At 41.5% G+C, this 22,607-nt stretch overlaps 1 protein-coding gene across 1 annotated transcript; it reads left to right on the forward strand.

The window, feature by feature from the left end:
- Window positions 1-19,864: 19,864 nt before the first annotated feature.
- On the forward strand, window positions 19,865-21,822 carry LOC137815820 (uncharacterized). The gene is made up of 2 exons (XM_068618933.1): window positions 19,865-20,656; window positions 21,025-21,822. Exons 1-2 carry the CDS (start codon window positions 19,865-19,867, stop codon window positions 21,820-21,822), a joined length of 1,590 nt encoding a protein of 529 aa, XP_068475034.1.
- Window positions 21,823-22,607: the final 785 nt, after the last annotated feature.

Below are 22,607 nucleotides of genomic sequence, written 5' to 3' on the forward strand. Positions count from 1 at the left end.
ATCCAAATAGTTTATATCCTCTCACTTCTTTGTCTGTGAACTGTACATCCATAGAAGCAAACAGGGGTAGAAAAACCTACACTCTTAAATTCAGTATAGTTTCTCTGCATTTATATAAAGAATTTAATAGTAGATGTGCATTGTCATTGTATAAGTTTTTTTGACTATCAACTAATTAAACATTATTTTCAGTATGATTTTTCAGTCTGCTATAGTAAAAATTAGTAAGTTTACAATATTTGAAAATGTATGATTGGATGAGTGTGTAGAAAATATTTACATTGTTGATGCATGAGTGATTTATTCAATAAAATGCAGAATCTGATAAAGGTATCAGCAACTAGCAACAAGCAATATTCAAAAAACCAGGCAAAATGATTCTCTATTGTTCTCAAGACATTGGCTAAAAAAACATAAAAAACGATTTCTTATTAGTTAGAGATCAGAATGTTCAAGTTAAAAGATTAATAAGAAAAATAAATAAAACTAGAGTAAAATCAATAAATAAAAAACAATTTTAAAATTATTGATATTTAAGGTAATTATTATTATTAATAAAAAATTTAAATTAATTTTTAAATTGGTATTCAATGAACTATCAAACTTTTAATTATTAATTATTTCAAATCTTAAAGTTATTAACTAATTAAATATTAATTTAAAAACTAGATTATAAATTTTATTAATAATAAAAATTACTTTATATACCAATAATTTTTTTAATCTTTAAAAATAATATTTAATTTAATTAGTATAATAATAATTTATTTATTTTCTTTAAAATTGAATTTTACTTAATGTTTAGTGTGATGCAATGCTATCGGTGTCAAGTGTCAATTATTTTATGAATTTAGTTCTAGTTCAATGGCATTATTAGACACCTTCTCATTATCATTTCAAAGGATTGTTTTATTAACTACTGTTTTAAAAAAATTTGTCGACACATAAAACGGCATTTAATTTGAAAGTTGAAGAGGTTTGGCTCAACGTTGTCTTGGTTTTAAGGTGAATTTTAAGATTCAATGTAAAATTTAAGATGAGTTGTTTTTTAAAAATTAATAACAAATTTTTACAATTTTTATTTAAAATTTATTTCAACTACTTTAATATGAAATGAAGAAAAAAAGAACATTTGATGGAATTTGATTTGGTTCTTTTAATCTTAAAATTTACTTAAAGTTAAAAATAAAACTTTAAAATTAACGGTAGGGTTATCAGTACTTTTATAAATTTCAGTTAAAATTAATGTATTTTTAATTTATGATATGAAAATAAAGGAGAAAAACAAGTTTCTAAAATTAGTCTATCCAAAATAGTTATATTTTTAGAGCTTTCTAGTCAATTGAGCACACCTTTTCCTTTATTATATAGGCTTTTCAGAACAAGTTATGTAAAAACTATCATAATACGATGGTTTCATTTTAGGAAAAATATATTTAAATAACCTCAAAATTTTAATATTATTTTTTGTTAACCAACGAGAAGAAATATTGTTGAAATCTTTAAACTAGTTACTAGCGGCGCCGTCTCCCCGATACCCACAGGTAGGAAAGACTGTGGAGGGAGACGAGATCGCCAAACGCCAGTGAACCGCTGGCAGGGTTGTTCCCCGATACCCAAGGAAAGGAAAGACCATGGAAGGAACGACCCCCTGGAGGGCTCCGAGCTTTCCCAGCACTCGGCGTTTTTAGAGACCCTGGGGACGATACGGCGCTGCTGTAGCAGGCCTCTCCTTAGGCGTGGGCGCCGGGCACCAAGAATCAAGGGACAGATCGCGTTGGTGTTTGAGACACCCCGTGGACGATACGACTCTGTTAGGCAAGCCTCTCCATGGGCGTGGGCATCGACGCGTGACCTTATCCCAAGGGTTTAGGACCCAGAGTAGGTCTCAACTTTCGCGTTGCGGAAATGGTAAAGCCACTGACGCCTTCACGAAGCATAGGTGCCGGGCATACAGGGTCAACGCAGCGAAAGAAACAGGTAGAGTACAGGCAAAACAATCGAAGCACGTGAAGGCAAAAAATGAGGGTAAAATCATACCGGCGGAATTCGATAACTCAAAGGTACAAAAATTGTCATGCAAAACCCACAGTTGTGACGAAAGTGCAAACAGTTCAAAGAATTACAAGTTTATCAAAGAGGGTCAAAAACAAGTGTAAAGTGTAAAGGAGAAAGGTGGCGGTTGAGGGCGGCAGTTCAATCATCCAGCTCCAAGGGCACGACTTTCCCGTCAACGATGTGATGAGTGGAATCGCAGTTGGAAATGTCGATTCCCGGGTTCTCGCAGACGACCTGGGCCAGAGCCTCTTTGAACCCCTCTTCGAAGGTGCCCGCCATGTCATGGATGAGGGTCTTTTTGTCTTTCTCTAACTCCTCAATGGTGGCATCCCCAGAAGCTACCTGCTTCTCCAAAGCCTCCTTCTCCACACGGAGCCGGCTGACCTCGATCTGCAATTTGTCGTAGTCAACCTGGAGAAGTCCCAAAGCCTTGGCCTGGGTAGCCATCTCCCCCTCCATCCGCTCCAGTTCGTCAGCCTGCTCACAGCATCGGTCCTTCAAGTCCTTTTGAACTTCTTCGTAAGCTTCGACTATGTCTTGGAGGCTCGTTACCTGAACTTGGAGGGAGACTTCCCGAGTGTAGGAGTCGGCTTGAAGATCCACCGCCTCTGCCAGTTGTTTTTCAGCCTCCTCTTTGGCCTCTTGCGCCAGCTTCAAACTGGTTTGGTAGGCCTCGTTTTGGCATCCCAAAGCTTTCTTTTCCTCCTCCAGGGAAGCTACCCTTGTTTCCAAGGCCTGGAGGGTTTGAGTCTGCAAAACATCGTTTCTAGCTTGGGCACGCCATTCAAGGGCCACCTCTAAGAAGGCTCCCAAGTAGAAGGGCATTCCCTCCTTCCTGTCGGAGCCTTCTAGCATTGATCCCCCGCTGAAGCCCCTCATCAGATGCATAATTGGAGGAGGGATGGCAATAAGATCTGGGGCGGCGGCGACGGAGGCGGGAGCAACAGAGACCTCTGCCGGTGGTGGGGGTGGAGCAGATTCGGCCCCTTCGCCTGTTTCCTCTTGGACCATTGCGGGAGGGAGAGAGGTAGCACTTGGTGGGTTGTCCCTGAAGGAATTCCCTCCTTGGGGCGACGCCGCCGGCAGAATGGGAGCCCTAGCAGCCTTTCTCCTCTTGAAGACTAGCCCACCGTCAGAGTCTTCGTCATCGGAGATAATTTCCAACACCCTTTTTTCCTTTGTCAAGGGGGGTTGGAGCAGGTGATGAAGCCACAGCCAGTGGGACTGCGGCGATGGGCGGTGGCGATCCAGGTGTTTGAAGTGGTTGGGGGCTATGTGGGGGAGGTGAAGATGAGCCTAGTGGGGCTTCGATAGTGGTTGGTGGTGGTAAAGGCAGGGTTGATGGGGGGTTTGGGCCAGCAGCAGGGGCGGAGGAGGCGCCAGCCTTGGCAGCGCGAGCGGCCTTCATCGCTTTCGCCAGAACCATCCTCTTGGAGGCGTCCATCACCGATCCTACATTCAGATAAACCAAATAGCAGAAGTTAAAGCCAAAGCAGCTATACAAACCCACGAACGCGTGGATGAATGAGACATAAGGCACATAGCACAAAGGAAAGCAGGTGGAAGAGGCCAGTAGAGAAAACGTGAAGCAGTAAAATACAGATAACAAAAGACAGTAAGAGAGGAGTCTCCCTACCAAAGTAGGTGGTCAGGGAGTGGGCGTTGTATTCGCTCGCGATGAGTTTCAGCGTATCGAAGACAATCCCCAGGCCAGCCAAGGCCTTGCATACCTCCCTATCAGCAGGGGATAGCTCATCCAGGGCCTTGGCCCTGAGCAGCTTGGGGTGTTCTGTCCAGTACAGGGGGAAGTCGTCCAAGGCTGTGGGGTCGTGCTTGGCGCAGCACACCCTGAAGAATTTTCCCTTCCAGTTTTTGTAGGAGTTCTGGAAGTGAGAGAGAAGGATCCTACCTGCGATCCCGGAGAAGCTTACCCAAAAGCTTTTCCCCTGTTTCTTCACCTCAAAGAAATGCAAGAAGACATCCACAGAGGGAAGGATGCCTAGATATCCGCAAAGAATTTGAAAACCCCTTGCGAATGCCCAGCTGTTGGGGTGGAGCTGGGCGGGGGCTGTGTTGATCTCTGTGAGAAGTTCCCTCTCGAAGGGCGTGAACGGCAGGCGCACCCCGATGCGTTTAAATACCGTTTGGTACATGAAAAAGAAAGGGTTCCCCTTCCTAGGTCTGTCATCTACGCAAACGGGTTCCCCAGGCCTGCCGGGACGGACGGAAATATGCGCATCATGGGTGCGGCAAAAAGCATTAAAGTTGTACAGGTTGGGATCACCGCGATGGTTCTCCAAGTCTTTCATGGTCGTCAGAGTGGTGCACTCGCTTAAAAGCTCGTCGGGGGCCCATGATTAGAAGGCTTTATAGTTGGCCTTGAGAGTCTTGAGGGGAGAACCAGACTTTGAGTTTGGGCGCACCATGGTGCGGATAAATAACTGGAGAAAGAGGAAAGGAAAAGGGGTTTAACAAGTGATGCAAAGGCAGAAAAGGGGATAAAACCCTAGAAAAATGCCACCCACGCGAGAAAAACCCAGAAAGAAGGAGAAGGGAACGGAGGAGCGGAAGAACACAGAAATGCAGAAACATAAACAGTCCCAGGTAGTTCAATACGCAGCGATGCAATGCAATGAAGAGGAAGAGTAATGGAGATGGAAAAATCATACCTTTGGTGTCGAGGTGTGGAGGGAAGGCAAATGCGAAGGAGGAAGCAGTGATTGCAGAGGAAGGGCTCGAAGACGATGAACAGTGCAGACAGGCAGAGAGAATGGATGAAACAGTAGTGTGAGCGCGGGGTTTTGGGCAACTTGAACGTTACATTAGCAACCCAAGAGGCGCTAATTAGGAGCCGTGTGATCGTGCCGCGTGTCAAAGGACTAAGCGCTCAAGGGGAGCGCAAGGGACTCGAGAGGCTGGCCGTGTGATGAGCCACGCGGCACGCGATTAAGCGTGGCCCCAAAAGGTGTTACTTTCCCCGCTTCAGAGGATGTCCAATCAGCCATTAAGGGCACCCCTATGGTTCAGAGAGTGTCACGTCAATAATTCTAGAAGTGTTGAGTCAGCAGGGAATGACACGTCACCAGGGTGACACGTGGACGGCGTGGGCGAGGCCTTAGTCTTTGCGCTGAAGACAAGTCTTCAGCTTAAGACTGGGGGGCTTGTGTACCGTCCCGTATTCGGGCGTTGACAAAGTCAAGGTCAAAGTCAACGTCCGGGCTCAAAGTCAACATAAGGCGTCGCCTAGGTAAAGAGACGCCAAGTGACAGCGTCGCCAAGAGGAAGCGTCGCCAAGGTCAAGGCGTCGCCTAGTTAAGGCATCGCCCAGTTAAGGCGTCGCCCAACTAGGGCGTCGCCAAGGTCAAATGTCACAAAGGCAAGGCGATCACAGTGTGGCTCCCCGATACCCATGGGTAGGAAAGACCATGGAGGGAGCGACGCCGTGGGAAGGCCTCAAATCCCGATAATCCGGGGTAGTAATAAAGAGAAGAGAAAGGTGGCTTCAAGGCCATAGTGATAGCACCAGTATAGGGCAGCCTGACTCGTGAAGTGCTCTCGTCGCCCAGAGATGCCCTCGGGATAGATACGACTCCAGGGGAGGGTCACGCCTAGGGTAGCCAGGTGCAAGGTACGTGAGGAAGGCAGATACGCTCTCAAAGTGAGTGACTAGATGTTTGGGGGCATGAGTTGGCACCCAAAAAGTCACCTCTAGCGCAGATGCACTCCCAGGTAAGAGGACTCACACGAAGAAATACCCCCAGATGGGGTCACGGCGTTGTGAGGTCCTCCACGTGTACAACAGCTAGGTCAGAATAGAAACGCCATTTTGTCAGGTACAAGGTAATTAAAGTTATTTAATACAGTTTCCGTTTCGAGCGTTTAAGGTACTATAAATGCTCCCAAGCGTTTTAAACGTCTTAAATGCGCTACGTTTTATAATTAAATGCGCTTTAAGGCGCTTTGAATGCGGGAGTAGCTTAAATAGCGCTTTGAATGTTGGAAACGGGGTTCGAACTTTTGGCAAATTTTCCAGAAACTCTCTAGTTGCTTGCTCGAGCCTTGAGGTTACGTACAAGGGATTGGGAAAAGATCTTTGCCAGAGGGAGAAAATATACACTAGACACAGTTTTCCTTTTTGCCACCTTCAGAGTGCCATACGCGGTGCTCCGATACGAAGGTGTATAGTTTTTGGTGTTTCTTGCTGGCTGACTTGAGCGTCGGAGTGCAAACGGCCGCTAGGGCGCCCTTTTGTTCTTCTTTGCAGGAATCTACAGGTAACCAGTGGGAAGGAGTCCCTAACTGACGGTTGAGGTTGCGCACGAAGACGTCCTAGGTCAACCGGACGGAACAGTTAACCAACGAGAAGAAATATTGTTGAAATCTTTAAAATATTGTTGGGATTAAGGAGTGAAAGGTAAAAAAAAGTTCAATAAATAATGGAGTTGTTCAATTTAAGAAGAAGTTTGATAAATTGTAGATTTAACCGTATATTAAATTACTTTAGGTATGAGAAACAGAGGATGATGTATTATTGAGGTGTAAGTTCCCACATGATTAATTATCATCAGCACATAGTGAAATAATCAATTAGGTCTTTTACTTTTTAGAGTAAAAGATTTCAAATAAAAATCAATAACTTAGAAAACTATTCTCCTACAATATTTATGACAGTAAAATCATGGGATTCTTCAAGAACCTTGCACAAATACAAAGATAACGTTATAATGGCCCGTGACCTACCAAAAAGTAAAGACAAAAGTGAAAAATGACACCAATTCCACCAACTTTCAATCATTTTCTACTCAAATCAAAATAAACAAAAAATCCCTTCTTCTTTTTGCACATTCAGTGTCTCCCACTTGTATAGTAATAATAAATTAGCTTAATCAAGCAAAGGCTAAATGATGTCTTCACTTAGTTTAAAGGTAGGCTGAGTTTGAAGTAAGAGAATTTACCAAAGTGGGCAAGTATGAATGTATATTATTGAAATTATTTTTTTTAATTATAATAGTGTTGGTTATTAATTTTGATTTTATTATTATTAATTCTGATTTTATTACTCTTAAACTATTCTACTATTATATTATATTGCATTAATGGTGAGTTTATAGGCTTGTTAGTATTCCTATTTTATAGCTTTCAGTAATTGTAATTTTATTATATATATATATATATATGATTGAGTAAGATCAGTTTTGTAATTTTGTACAATTACGTTCAATCAGTTACTATAACCTTTTATCTTTTCTTATTTCCTTCCGTTAGTTCCTACAAATATGATAATTTGTGTTTATATGATACCACTTTGTTTAAAGTTATAATGAAATTGTGTTGGAAAAAGATGACTTAAGTGTTTGTAGGAAAGTTGTGTTGTGAAAGACGATTTTGATATTTGTAGGAAAGTCGTATGGGTGTACCACCATTTTGTTTAGTGAAATTAGTATTGATATTTTTTTAATTATTAATGAGATTATATTAAGATAGTATGATTTCAGTGAAATTTTATTAAAAAAAAAAGTTATGCAGGATTGTACCACTTATGTTATTTGGTTAAAGTTAAAGTCATATCACTTATTCATTATTCATGACTTCAATTTTAATAAAACTTCACTTACGAATTTAGTTTTAATATTTTTTTTATATTTATTATATATATATAGGATTTTATTTAAAAAGAAGTAATTGATATTTTTCTATTAATTTTTTATTTCAAAATATTATTTATGAAAATAAAAAATATTAGTTTGTTATTAATATATGATGGACCGATTTAATAAAAAAATTAATTATAACAAAAATAAAACACACTAGTTGAATTTTTTAAAAATTAACCATAGTGCAATTATAAAAAAAAAAGATATAGTAGTTGATTTTGCAAAAACACAATAATGAGGAAAATATAAGAAAAATAATATATCTTAAAAAATGTGAAAATAAATAAAGTTTGTGATCAGGATTGTTAAAAAAATTTAGTTTTAAGTATTTTTTATTTTTTTCATTGTTATTTTGTAGGATAGTGGAAAAAAATGAAGACTGTAAAACAAATAAAATAAAATAAAAATTAATAATGAAAATTGAAATTAACATTGTTACATTAGTAGAAATGTATTTCATTTATGAGATGAGGTGTTGTGAGTTGATTTTAGATTGTACATTTTAAAGGTTTTACTTTTGTTTATGATTTTTGGGTTTGACAATTTAAGGTGAGAATCCAAAGAAGATTCTCATTGGACACGAAGTTAACCACTGGTTAAGTAAGTGTGAATGTTCACTTCAGAAGGACAAAGAAAAAAAAAACATATATATGGTAATTATGATGATGAAGGTGCGGAAGCTAACATGAACAAAGATGAAGATGACAATATATGGATCGAAAATAATGAAGATAACAGGTAAGCGTGGCACAAAAGAGAGAATAAAATAAAAAAGATGAAGGAATAAGAAAGCTTAGGGAGAATGCAAGATGTCACGCAACTTGGAGCAGAGGGTCTCCAAAATGAGTGGTGCAAGAGCCGTCACTTAAGATATTACTCACCCAAGATAAGACCCAGAGCCGTCACTTGAAATATTACCCACCCAAGATAAGACCCATATAAAAGGAGTACTCAGACTCACAAATTCACTAAAGCATAGTTTCTTTACTTCAAATTTCATTTTGCCAATACATGAGGCAAGACACCATATTTATAGGAAGGGGTGCCTTGGTGGACAAGATGGGTGAAGGGTAGAAATGGCAAGGGAGAGGGATTGCCTAGGGTGTTGACCATGGTCAAAACCTCACCTTTAGGCATAACTTCTAGAAGGTAGGTTAAAAACCACAATTCTAGGTGCCTTGTCTTAAAAAAGTGGGTTGGTAGAAGCCCATTTCGCTAAGTACACTCCCTTTTATGTGAACCTACTCTAGCCTATTTTGCTATTTGGACCCAAAAGTGAGTCCAAATTATTTACAAACATGTTTTTGTCTTTTAAGAAAACCATAAGAAAGAACCGTTGATGTTCTGGTCTATGCCAAGTTCTTCTTCTAGTAAGGTTCGTATGATATTTGGTGGGGCATTGACTTGATTGTTGAGATTAGTGCTCACAGTATGAATTGTCTCTTGAGACCTTGATAATTTTCTTGACTACTTGTATTGTATCAGGAGGTGTTATAAGAAGGCTAATGATATTACAAGAAAAATAAATAACTTTTTTATCCTTATATTCTCAAAAAAATTTGTTCCCTACTATTACACGTTTTTCTTCTATCTCTTTTTTTTATATTTTGTCTTTAAATAGATTATAGTTAACTGATTTTTTTACAAAACAAATAAAAAATTGAAAAAAAAATACATAGAATAAAATAAAAAGATACAAAAAATAATAATTGAGAAAACAAAGCAGAATTGTACAACATCTCGGTTACTATTTTCATTTTTAACCATATGATCTTTCTATTCTTCTCTCTTTATTTTTTATTTTTTCATAACTTGACATGTAAAAACACTATATACCCCTCAAAACATTATTCACTAACTACCTTTGATTCATTATTTTTTTTTTATGTATAATCATTCAATCATCTCATATTTTCTTTTATTTTTCATAAGCATTGTAGTCTTTATTCTCACTTATGGATTCCAATATTACAACACACTAAAAGTAAGATAGTGGAAAAATATGAAGACTGTAAAACAAATAAAAGAAAAGAAAAATTAATAACGAAAATTGAAATTAATATTGTTACATTGGGAGAAATGTATTTCATTATGAGATGAGGTGATGTGAGTTGATTTTAGATTGTACATTTTACAGGTTTTACTTTTGTTTATGATTTTTGGGTTTGGCAATTTAAGGTGAGAATCCTAAGAAGATTCTCACTGGATACGAACTTAACCAAGTGGTTAAGTAAATGTAAAGGTTCATTTCAGAAGGACAAAGAGAAAAATACATACATATATATATATATATATATAATGATTATGATGATGAAGGTGTGAAAGTTAACATGAACAAAGATGAAGATGACAATATATGGAACGAAAATAAAAAAGATAAGAGAATGAAGATGAGAGGTAAGAGTGGCGCAAAAGAGAGAATAAAATAAAAAAGATGAAGGGATAAGAAAACATAGGGAGAATGGAAGATGTCACGCCACTTGGAGCAGAGGGTCTTCAAGATGAGTGGTGCATGAGCCGCCACTTGAGATATTACTCACCCAAGATAAGACACGGAGCCACCACTTGAGATATTACCTACCCAAGATAAGACCCATATAAAAGAAGTACTCAGACTCACAAATTCACTCAAGCAAAGTTTCTTTACTTCAAATTTCATTTTGTCAATACATGAGGCAAGACACCCTATTTATAGGAAGGGGTGCCTTGGTGGGCAAGATGGGTGAAGGGTAGAAATGGTAAGAGAGAGGGGTTGCCTAGGGTGTTGACCATTGATGGAGAAGTGCCTTCATGATTTGTAGAATTGTTGGTGATCAACGGAAGCTCTATGGAGTGTAAGCGAACAAGGTCCTCCTAGGAGGTATGGTGACCTTGAAGGTGCATGCTAGGTAGGGATTGAGAGTAGTGATGATGGAGATCAAGCTCAAGTGGACATGGAGGCTAATCATCAAGAGTAAGAAGAGGTTGAGGCTCAAATGGAGGACGCTCATGGAGTTAATAGCCAACCTCAAAGGCTTACAAGGAGCATGTTCAAGGCTTTAGGGGCTAATGGACGTTTGTTTTCCCTTTTTATAATCTCTTTGTGTTAGAAGGTGTTTAGAGGGAAACATGAGACACCTCTTTTGTAAAAGCATCTTTAGGTTTTTTAGTTTAGGTAGCTTAGGGGGGGTGTAGGCGTAAATAGGAGTGGTGCCAAACTAGAAAGGAAGTCACACCTTCCTCATGCTATAGTTGGCGCCACTTTCATGTCATTTGGGGGGAATTTGCATTTGTTTTAGCTTTACATTTCAGCACCTCTTAGCCTATAAATTAAGGTGCTTCCTTTGTATTTTTCAGATTTGGAATTTTGAATTAGAGAAACTCTACTCAATTTGAGAGAGAATTGGAGAGCTTTGTGCCTTCCTCACTTAGTCTTATCTTGAGTGTTCTTGGTTACCTCAAGTAGCGGCATAGCACACTCATCTTGGAGCACTCACCATCCAAGTGGCGTGATCATCCAACCAAGCCATCCATCTTCATGAGCTTTCTCTTCTCCTTCCTTCCTTCTCCTTTTATGTTCATGCCTTAGCTTGTTTTCTTTGCATTTTCAGGTTCGGTTTTCTAGTTTCCCTTGCTTTTTGCTTCAGTCCTTTTACATTTTTTGTTCCTCTTTGCTTCTTCTTCATTTCTAGTTGTTGTTTTGATTCAATTGGCAATACATGGATCTTCCATGTGAGTTTGGGTTTTGGTACTAGTCTTGGTGAGTTCTTGAACATAGAACCTTGATCCAATTCTATCAAAAAGTGCCTATCTCATATCCAACTCAAGTTGATTCCTAAGAATGTCAAAGAATCATTCATATTGTGCTATTGGAATCATATCATATGGTATCTAGAGTTTAAGTTTGTTCTTGTTTAATTTTGAGTTGTGTTGCACTTTAATTCAAGAGCTCTATAATTCTTGTTGTTTACATTTCTGTTTTTAGGCTTATTTTGAGTTTTATTGTTGTTTTCTTAATTGTGCCTATCATGTATTTGTGTCTTTTCCTTTTTGAATCCATACAAGTTTTGTCATAGTCATGTTTTTCCAAGAATGTCATCACTTCTTGTAGTACTTTTTTTGAATTTTTTGTTTCTTGCTTTGGTGTAATACAGTTTTCTGAGTTTGATACTTGATCCTTTGTACATTTTCTGTTTTAGTATTGAGTTCATACTTGTATTTTAGATCTATAGAAGTTCCTATACATCATTTCCATTATGTCTTTGCTAGTTCTTAATTCTGTTTTTCATTCTTGTTAGGATTCCTCTGTTTTTCTGAAAACGTGCTTACTGTTTCGATTTATTGCAATTGATTTACTCACTGGAAATTTCTGAAATTCTGGATTTGTGTTCTTTAAAGTGTTATAAAAGAGTAGAAAAAAGAAGTACTTAAAAATTCAAAGTACAAAAAAAATGATAAATAAAATACAAAAAGTGTGCAATTCTGTCGAAAAAAATACGGTAATCTGGCAGCGATTTTAGAAAATTTATCTCAATTAATTGGCTTACTGTTTTTGAGTAATTCCAGTGCCATGTTGAGCTAAGATCTTGAACTTTCTGTGGTTAAAATTTCACAATCCAGTTCGCTTTATATCATTCCAGTTAAATCAGTGAACATCAAGCACAGTTTGCATAAAAATATTTTCCAGTAGCTCTGTTTTTGTTTTCTTCATCTACTCTAGTGCTTTTCTTTAGGTATCTTTTGTGTGCCTTCTTTTTCATTGAGTACCTTATTTTCTTGCTTGTCTTTTATTCATTACTCTTTGAGTTTGTCATATTCCTTTTGTTATAGCCTTTTATTGCTTATACCTTTTCTTGCTTGTCTTTCATTATTCATTGGTTTTGTGGTGAAGTGCTTTGAAGATTGTGTGCTCTTGCTTTGACATATTTCATTTGAGATTACTCAAGGCCTCAAGATCAGCTGGGTGCAGAGAGTATTCTTTCTTTGAGAGTGATTTTCAGTACCACTTCACTTCTGCAATTGGTTCCACATTCTTTTGGCTAACTTTGTTTTCTTAACTTTGTTTGCTGTTTTGTTGTTTGCTGTTTTCTTTTCCAAATGGCTCCATATTCCAGTGATGAGTGTTACAATCAGTATTCTCCTAGCAAAGCTTCTATCCTTGGTGAATTAAAGGAGGCCAAGCGAGCCCTTACACAAAAAGATGAAGCCATTAGACGGTTGGAGGAAAGATTGCAAAACCTTGAAATGAAGCAAGCTAGGTCTTCTCATTCTATTCATGGAGAGCATCATCCTCATAGACCTTCATCAAGAGGCTCTTCCAATGATCATGGCCGTGAAGAAGAACATAAAAGAAGGAGGCCTCAACCCAACTTTCATGGATATAGACCACCTCATGCTCATAAAGATAAACGTGAAGATGGCCGCCACTACCGTGATGCAAAGGCCAAGCTCCCTTCGGTCAAAATTCCTAGTTTCAATGGGGATAATGATCCTAATGTGTATTTAGATTGGGAGGCTAAGTGTGAACAAATATTTGAGATCCATGAGATCCAAGATGAGCACAAGCTTAAGCTAGCCACCTTAGAGTTTAGTGATTATGCCATGAAATGGTGGCATGGTGTTGTAAAGGACATTATCTATCACAAGGGTCCTCCTGTGGACTCTTGGAACTCTTTAAAGGATCAAATGCGCCTTAGGTTTGTGCCACCACACTTTAGGAAAGACCTCATGTTGAGACTCCAATGGTTTCAACAAGGCACGCTAAGTGTGAATGAATATTACAAAGAATTAGAAACGCTTTTGCTTAAAGTTGAATTAGAAGAAAGTGAGGAAGCTATGATTGCTAGGTTTGTGAGTGGTCTAAGGAAGAATATTCAAGATGTTGTTGAGTTACAAGAGTATTCATCATTGGGTTCTTTAGTTCATCTTGCAATGAAGGTGGAAGCCCAACTTGCTAAGAAAAATTCTTTCAAAAATACTCCCAATGATGGTTACTACAACAATTCTTGGAGGAACAAAAAGTCTTTTTCTAAATTTCCTTTCAAAGATTCTTCTTTCAAACTAAAAGAATCTAAGCCTTCTACTTCTAAGCCTAAATCCCCAATTAAATCGTCTAGTAAGAAATGCTTTAAGTGTATGGGTTATGGTCACATTGCGGCTAATTGTCCTTCTAAAAGGAATATGTTTGTGCATAATGGCATTGTCATGAGTGAGCATGATTCGGATTCACCTAGGCATTCTTCACCTTCTAGGGCGTCTAGTGAGAATGAGAGTGAGAGTCCACTTGAAGGAGATTTGTTAGTTGTGAGAAGACTTCTTGGACAAGTTTCACAACCTTTTGATGAAAGTCAAAGGGAAAATATTTTCCATACAAGATGTCTTATTCAAAACAACATTTGTTCTTTAGTAGTGGATGGGGGTAGTTGTGCTAATATGGCTAGTACAAGAGTAGTAGATAAACTTGGATTGCCTACTATCTCTCATACAAAGCCCTACAAATTGCAATGGCTTAGTGAAGTAGGAGAAATTGTTGTGAATAAACAAGTCCTCATCCATTTCTCTATTGGAAAATACAAAGATGAGGTATTATGTGATGTTGTGCCCATGGAAGCTACACATGTTCTTTTGGGAAGGCCTTGGCAATTTGATAGAAATTTTTGTCATGATGGCTTTACTAACAAACTTTCTTTTGATTTCCATGGCCACAAGGTTACTTTAAAATCTCTCTCTCCTAGAGAAGTCCATGAGGACCAAATCATAATGAAAAAAAAGAGGGAGAGTGAAAAAGATAAAAGTTCTAAGCCTACACTTCTTGTGTCTAGGCATGAGATTCAAAGGGAAATAGTGGCTCACTATCCTCTTTTCTTAGCCATCCCTAGAACTCTTAAGTTAGAACCACTTGTTGATAGTCCTCATTGTTTGGAAAATTTGGTAGAAGAGTTTCAAGATGTGTTTCAAGATCCTCCAAAAGGACTTCCACCTTTGAGAGGGATTGAGCACCAAATTGATTTGATACCGGGCTCTTCCTTACCAAATCGTCCAGCCTATAGGACCAATCCAAGTGAAACCAAGGAAATTCACCAACAAGTTGAGGCTTTGATTGAGAAAGGGTGGGTTCAAGATAGCATGAGTCCTTGTGCTATGCCTATCATCTTAGTGCCTAAAAAAGATGGCACATGGCGAATGTGTTCGGATTGTAGGGCCATCGATAACATTACAATTAAATATAGGCATCCCATACCTAGGCTTGATGATTTGTTGGATGAATTGCATGGTTAAAAAATCTTTACAAAGATTGATCTTAAAAGCGGCTACAATCAAATCCGTATCAAATCGGGTGATGAACGGAAGACGGCTTTTAAGATCAACTTTGGTTTGTATGAGTGGTTAGTTATGCCCTTTGGTTTAACTAATGCACCAAGTACTTTCATGCGCTTTATGCATCATGTTTTAAGACCTTTCATTGGTAAGTTTGTAGTTGTTTACTTTGATGATATTCCCATTTATAGCTTATCTTTGAATGACCATAGGATGCATGTTAGGCAAGTCTTAGAAACCCTTAGGAAGGAACATTTGTATGCTAACCTTGCTAAATGCTTGTTTGCTCTTGATCATATAGAATTCCTAGGGTTTGTTGTGAGTAGCAAAGGGGTCCATGTGGACAAAACAAAGGTGATGGCCATTCAAAATTGGCCAACACCGAAAACTTTGAATGAAGTCCGAAGTTTCCATGGACTTGCTTCTTTCTATAGAAGATTTGTACCAAACTTTGGTACCATTGCTGCACCTCTCAATGATATAGTGAAAAAGGATGTGATTTTTCAATGGGGAGAAGCACAACAAAAAGCTTTTGAGATTTTCAAAGAAAAATTGACTAATGCTCTCATCTTAGCCCTTCCTAATTTCACTAAAACATTTGAGATTGAGTGTGATGCTTCAAGTATAGGCATTGGGGTTGTCCTCCTACAAGAGGGCCACCCCATAGCTTATTTTAGTGAGAAATTGAAGGGAAGTCATATCAATTATTCCACTTATGATAAAGAATTATATGCACTTGTTAGGGCTTTGTTTACTTGGCAACACTATCTTTTTCCTAAAGACTTTGTGATACATAGTGATCATGAATCTCTTAAGTATTTGAAAAGCCAAAACAAGCTTAACAAGAGGCATGCTAAGTGGGTGGAATTCATTGAGCAATTTCCTTATATGATCAAACATAAGCAAGGCAAAGTAAACATTGTGGCAGATGCACTTTCTAGAAGATATGCTTTGCTAAATCTTTTGAGTTCTCAATATCTTGGCTTTGATCACATTAAGGAACTTTATCATGATGACCTTGATTTTTCTCTCATCTATCAAGAGTGTCTTAAGGGAGGACACAAAGATTTTTTTTATACAAGATGGCTTTCTTTTTAAAGGAAAACGTCTTTGTGTGCCTCAAAGCTCTATTAGATTATCTCTTGTTAGAGAAGCCCATGAGGGGGGTTTAATGGGTCACTTTGGGGTTGCTAAAACTTTGGATGTGTTGCATGAACATTTCTTTTGGCCTCATATGCATAAACATGTTCATAGTTTGTGTGATAAATGCATAGCTTGTCGCAAAGCTAAATCTAAGATGCATCCCCATGGTTTATATACTCCTCTTCCTATCCCTTCAATGCCTTGGGTTGACATATCTATGGATTTCATCTTAGGATTACCCAAGACATCAAAGGGAAAGGACTCCATTTTTGTGGTAGTGGATCGTTTTTCAAAGATGGCTCACTTTATTCCTTGCCACAAAGTGGATGATGCATGTCATATTGCAAACCTCTTCTTTCAAGAAGTGGTTTGTTTGCATGGGATCCCTAGATCTATTGTGTCCGATAGAGATCCCAAGTTCTTAAGTCACTTTTGGAAGACCTTGTGGGGCAAGCTTGGAACTAAACTTTTATTTTCTACCACTTGCCACCCACAAACTGATGGTCAAACCGAGGTGGTGAATAGAACTTTGGGACAACTATTGAGATGTTTCATTTCGGGGAATCCTAGAGTGTGGGAGAATTTACTACCCCATGTTGAGTTTGCTTATAATCGTGCAGTAAATTCTACCACCTCTCACTCTCCTTTTGAGGTTGTCTATGGGTTTAATCCCTTAACACCTCTTGATCTTCTCCCTATTCCAATTCTTAATGATGTCTTGTGCAAAGATGGGGATGAAAAGGCTTCTTTTGTGAAAACTTTGCATAAAGACATCAAGAAGAGAATTGAGAAGAAGGTTGACAAGTATGCTGAACTTGCCAATAAAAGGAGAAAAGCATTGTTGTTTGAGGAGGGTGATTGGGTTTGGCTTCATTTATGGAAGGATCGTTTTCCTACTCAAAGGAAGTCCAAACTAATGCCTCGTGGGGATGGACCTTTCCAAGTCCTAAAGAGGATTAATGACAATGCTTATGAGTTAGATATGCCTGATACATTCCTTGGTAGTCATACTTTTAATATTAGTGATCTAACTCCTTTTTCTGTAGGTCTCCAGAATTCGTGGTCGAATTCTCTCCAACTCGGGGAGTATGATGGAGATCAAGCTCAAGTGGACATGGAGGCCAATCATCAAGAGCAAGAAGAGGTTGAGGCTCAAATGGAGGACGCTCATGGAGTTAATAGCCCACCTCAAAGGCTTACAAGGAGCATGTTCAAGGCTTTAGGGGCTAATGGACGTTTGTTTTCCCTTTTTATAATCTCTTTGTGTTAGAAGGTGCTTAGAGGGAAACATGAGACACCTCTTTTGTAAAAGCATCTTTAGGTTTTTTAGTTTAGGTAGCTTAGGGGGGTGTAGGCGTAAATAGGAGTGGTGCCAAACTAGAAAGGAAGTCACACCTTCCACATGCTATAGTTGGCGCCACTTTCATGTCATTTGGGGGGAATTTGCATTTGTTTTAGCTTTACATTTCAGCACCTCTTAGCCTATAAATTAAGGTGCTTCCTTTGTATTTTTCAGATTTGGATTTTTGAATTAGAGAAACTCTACTCAATTTGAGAGAGAATTGGAGAGCTTTGTGCCTTCCTCACTTAGTCTTATCTTGAGTGTTCTTGGTTACCTCAAGTAGCGGCATAGCACACTCATCTTGGAGCACTGACCATCCAAGTGGCGTGATCATCCAACCAAGCCATCCATCTTCATGAGCTTTCTCTTCTCCTTCCTTCCTTCTCCTTTTATGTTCATGCCTTAGCTTGTTTTCTTTGCATTTTCAGTTTCGGTTTTCTAGTTTCCCTTGCTTTTTGCTTCAGTCCTTTTACATTTGTTGTTCCTCTTTGCTTCTTCTTCATTTCTAGTTGTTGTTTTGATTCAATTGGCAATACATGGATCTTCCATGTGAGTTTGGGTTTTGGTACTAGTCTTGGTGAGTTCTTGAACATAGAACCTTGATCCAATTCTATCAAAAAGTGCCTATCTCATATCCAACTCAAGTTGATTCCTAAGAATGTCAAAGAATCATTCATATTGTGCTATTCGAATCATATCATGTGGTAAGGGGAAAATTTGAAGATCAATAGTCTAACCTAAGAGGTTTTGGGCAAGAAGTGAAATTGGCTCAAATTTGACAGCAATTCACTATGTATATTAATCTTGTAAAATCAAGAGCCAAGGCACTCCTTAAATAGCATTAGAGGCCGGTTTACACAAGGCAAAAAGAAAGGGAAATTCAAATCTAATCTAAAATGCAAAGTGGCGCCTAAAGTTTGAGCACACGGGAGGTATGTTCTAGAATTTAGCATGTGCAATGAATTCTAGAACTTACGCTCCAAATTAGGAAACTTGTACCGTCCCGTACCCGGGCGTTGACAAAGTCAAGGTCAAAGTCAGCGTCGAGGTCAAAGTCAACGTAAGGCGTCGCCCAGGTGGGGGTGACGCCAAGCGCAGGCGTCGCCCAGAGGAAGCGTCGCCAAGAGGAAGCGTTGCCAAGGCGAGGCGTCGCCTAGGTGAAGGCGTCGTCGCCAAGATAAGGCGTCGCCTAGCAGGGCGTCGCCAAGATAAGGCGTCGCCTAGCAGGGTGTCGCCAAGGTGGAATGGCCCAAAAGCAAGGCGACCACACCGCCACTCCCCGATACCAATGGGTAGGAAAGACCATGGAGGGGGCGACGCCGTGGGAAGGCCTCAGGCTCCCGATAACCAGGGAATAGTGATAAAGAGAAGGAAAAGGTGGCTTCAAGGCCATAGTGACAGCACCAGTGTAGGGCAGCCCGACTCGTGAAGTACCCCTGCCGCCCCAGAGACGCCTTTGGGACAGATACGACTCAAGGGGAGGGTCACGCCCAGGGTAGCCAGGTGCAGGGTACGAGAGGAAGGCAGATACGCTCTCAAAGTGAGTGACTAGATGATTGGGGCATGAGTTGGCACCCCAAAAAGTCACCCCTTGCGCAGTAGCACTCCCAAGCAGGAGGACTCACACGCAGAAACGTCCCCAGATGGGGTCATGGCGTTGTGAGGCCCTCCACGTGTACGACAGCCAGGTCAGAATAGAAACACCCTTCAGTCAGGTACCAGGTAATTAAAGTCATTCAATACAGTTTCTGTTTCGAGCGTTTCAGGTACTATAAAGGCTCCCAAGCGTTTCAACGTCTTAAATGCGCTACGTTTTCTAATTAGACGCGTTAATTAAGTGCGTTACGTTTTGTGATTAAAAGCGCTTTAAGGCGCTTTAAATGCTTGGGCAGTTTAAATAGCGCTGGGAATGTTGGAAACAGGGTTCGAACTTTTGGCAAATTTTCCAGAAACTCTCTAGTTGCTTGCTCGAGCCTTGAGGTTACGCACAAGGGACTAGGGAAAGATTTTTGCTAGAAGGAGAAATAGACACTAGACACAGTTTCCCTTTTACCACCTTCAGAGTGCCATACGCGGTGCTCCGACACGGAGGTGCTTAGTTTTTGGTGTTTCTTGCTGGCTGACTTGAGCGTCGGAGTGCAAACGGCCGCTAGGGCGCCCTTTTGTCCTTCTTTGCAGGAATCCACGGGTAACCAGTGGAAAGGAGTCCCTAATTGACGGTTGAGGTCGCGCACGAAGACGTTCCAGGTCAACCGGACGGAACATTTGGCACCTACCGTGGGGCCGATATAAAACATCAGTCCCATCACAAATCTGAGAAGATTCTTCGAGTTACAGTAACGTTGGAAGCGGTTTGAGAAAACAGAGAAGAATGGCCACCATGAGACGAGGTAATGCACGCGCTACGGGTGAGGAGATGTCCATGCAGCGAGTCCTGGAGATAATGCGAGGGCTGCAAGACGATATGGCAGAATCGAAGTTGGAACAGGAGCGCATGCAAGCGGACCTCGAGGCCTCGCATGCAAGGAACGAAGAGCTCCGTCGGGTGAATGAAGAGCTGCGCCAGGGTCTGAGGAACAACCCGGGGCAACGCGAACCAGATGAGATGGAACATCTCACCCCGCCGAGGGAATTCTCCACTCCCTTCTCGCAGGAAATCTTAGACGCAGCGATCCCCAACACGTTCGCGGGGCCTAAGGTGATTTTCACCGGAATGGAGGATCCTGAGGCACACCTCACTGCGTTCCACACGCAGATGGTGTTAGTAGGAGGTTCCGACGCTGCAAGATGCAGGCTCTTCATGAGCACTTTAACTGGGATGGCGATGGATTGGTTTATTAGCCTTCCTAACGGCCATATCACCTCTTTCCAACAGTTGTCACAGCTGTTCAGAGAGCAATACCTGGCAAACAGGGCCCCGCCGCCAGTTTCCTATGACATATTTGACGTGAAGCAATACCAAGGGGAGAGTTTGAAAGAATACATCAACCGCTTCGGGGCCCAAGTGGTGAAAACCGGTACCTCGGAAGAGCCCATGATTGTGTATGCCTTCAGAAAGGGCGTGAGTCCCGGCCCCTTTTGCGAGTCTACCATACGCAATCGCCCAAGGACTTTCGCCGAAATACGGCGTCGCGCGGTGGAGCATATCGCTTCCGAGGGAGAGGTGTGTGAAAAACGCACCAGCGTCGTTCGCGCCCAAGGGTACAGACGCGGAGTCAGCCCGTCAGGGTCAACGAGACCACGACGGGAAGAAAAAACCCAGAGGGGAGACGCCCCTATGAGACCAGAAACCCCCAGCCCCGGCCCCGGGGCCCAGCAGGAGGCGATCGTCCTGTCAGAGAGAGGGCCAGACCGGCGAGGTACAACTTCGCGGTGGAGTTGATAGACCTGATAGCCGTGCCTAATATAGCCGAGAGGTTGAGGCGACCGGCGAAGACTGACAAGGTATTGGGGCCACGGAAAGACTCTTGGTGTGAGTTCCACGAAGCTTTTGGTCATCACATCGACAACTGCCTGTCGTTGGGATATCAGCTAGACGAGCTTGTGAGAAGCAGTTTCCTGAAGGATTATGTTGCGGAACCCGCCGAGACACCCACCCTGCCGGCGCCCACAGAAGAACAGGCGCACGAGATGCCCGTGCTCGGCGAGGTCCATACCATCGCCGGAGGATTTTCTGGTGGCGGACCCACCGCCTCCCAGAGGAAGAAGTACGCGAGGGGGGTTAACTCAATTGAAGAGAGAATCTCGGGTGAGCCATGGGAGTCAGACCTCGTGTTCACGAGGGGGGATCTCCGAGACGTTGTGCCCCACGACAACGACCCCGTAGTCATCTCAGTTGTCACAACGGGTCGTAAGGTACACAGAGTCCTTGTCGACCAAGGGAGCTCTGCAGACGTCATGTTTTTGTCGACGTTCAACAAGCTGCGTTTGTCCCCTGACCTTCTGAGGCCCTACACAGGCTGCCTATATGGGTTCGCAGACAACCAAGTGGAGGTCCGAGGCTACTTGGAGTTAAGGACGACATTCACAGATGGAGAAGCCTCGCGCACCGAAAGTATACGATACTTGGTTGTAAACGCCCATTCCGCCTACAACATCTTGTTGGGGAGACCGGCGCTGAATAGGCTCAACGCAGTATCCTCCACGCGTCATATGAAGATGAAGCTACCCAACCTCAGCGGCAAGGTAATAGTTATCAAGTCGGATCAGGAGGAAGCGCGGAAGTGCTATGAAAACAGCCTAAAATCGAGGAAAAGCGTGTTCATGGTGTTTGAGCGTCCGCCAAGTGTCGACGCGACAGGCGACGCCCTCCGGGTCAACGCCTGTTGAGGCCACGCCCGTGGGGGCGACGCCCGAAGTAGACACCCTCATGGGGGAGGGTCCCGACCACACGGCGCCAGCGGTAGAGGCGACGCCCATTCAGGATAACAGCAGGGACCAACAAGCGACTAACGTGGTGGATAGGAACATTGGCGGCAAGACGTTTAAACTAGGGCGTCTGCTGAGCCAAGAAGAGCAGGAGGCGGTGGCAGAGGTGATCTCGTGCCATTTAGACGCCTTCGCGTGGTCTGCCTCGAACATGCCCGGCATCGACCCCGATTTCTTATGTCATCACCTCAGCATGGACGCCATGGTTCGCCCCGTGCGCCAAAGGAGGAGGAAATTCAATGAAGAGAGGCAGCTGGTGGTACGCGAAGAAACACAGAAGCTGCTGAAGGCTGGCCACATCAGGGAAATCCAATACCCCGAGTGGCTAGCCAACGTCGTCCTAGTAAAGAAGGCGAATGGGAAGTGGAGGATGTGCGTGGACTTCACTGACCTAAATAAGGCGTGCCCGAAGGATTCGTACCCGTTGCCCAGCATTGACGCATTGGTCGATAGCGCCTCCGGCTGCAAGGTGCTAAGTTTCCTGGATGCGTTCTCGGGGTACAACCAGATTAAAATGCACCCGAGGGATGAAAGCAAAACCGCATTCATGACGGAAACTAGCAGTTACTGTTACAAGGTGATGCCTTTCGGCTTGAAGAATGCGGGCGCCACATACCAAAGGCTAATGGACAAGGTCCTGGCGCCCATGCTAGGGAGGAATGTGTACGCCTACGTGGATGACATGG

This window comes from Phaseolus vulgaris, chromosome 1, assembly GCF_000499845.2.
Source record: "Phaseolus vulgaris cultivar G19833 chromosome 1, P. vulgaris v2.0, whole genome shotgun sequence".
Lineage (NCBI taxonomy): Eukaryota > Viridiplantae > Streptophyta > Magnoliopsida > Fabales > Fabaceae > Phaseolus > Phaseolus vulgaris.

Bases quoted from the DNA above. Each gene is read 5' to 3' on its own strand.
- LOC137815820 (XM_068618933.1), top strand. From the start codon at position 19,865: ATGGCCACCATGAGACGAGGTAATGCACGCGCTACGGGTGAGGAGATG. The intron at 20,657-21,024 runs GTGTGTGAAAAA...TTGGGATATCAG, and splicing joins ATATCGCTTCCGAGGGAGAG to CTAGACGAGCTTGTGAGAAG.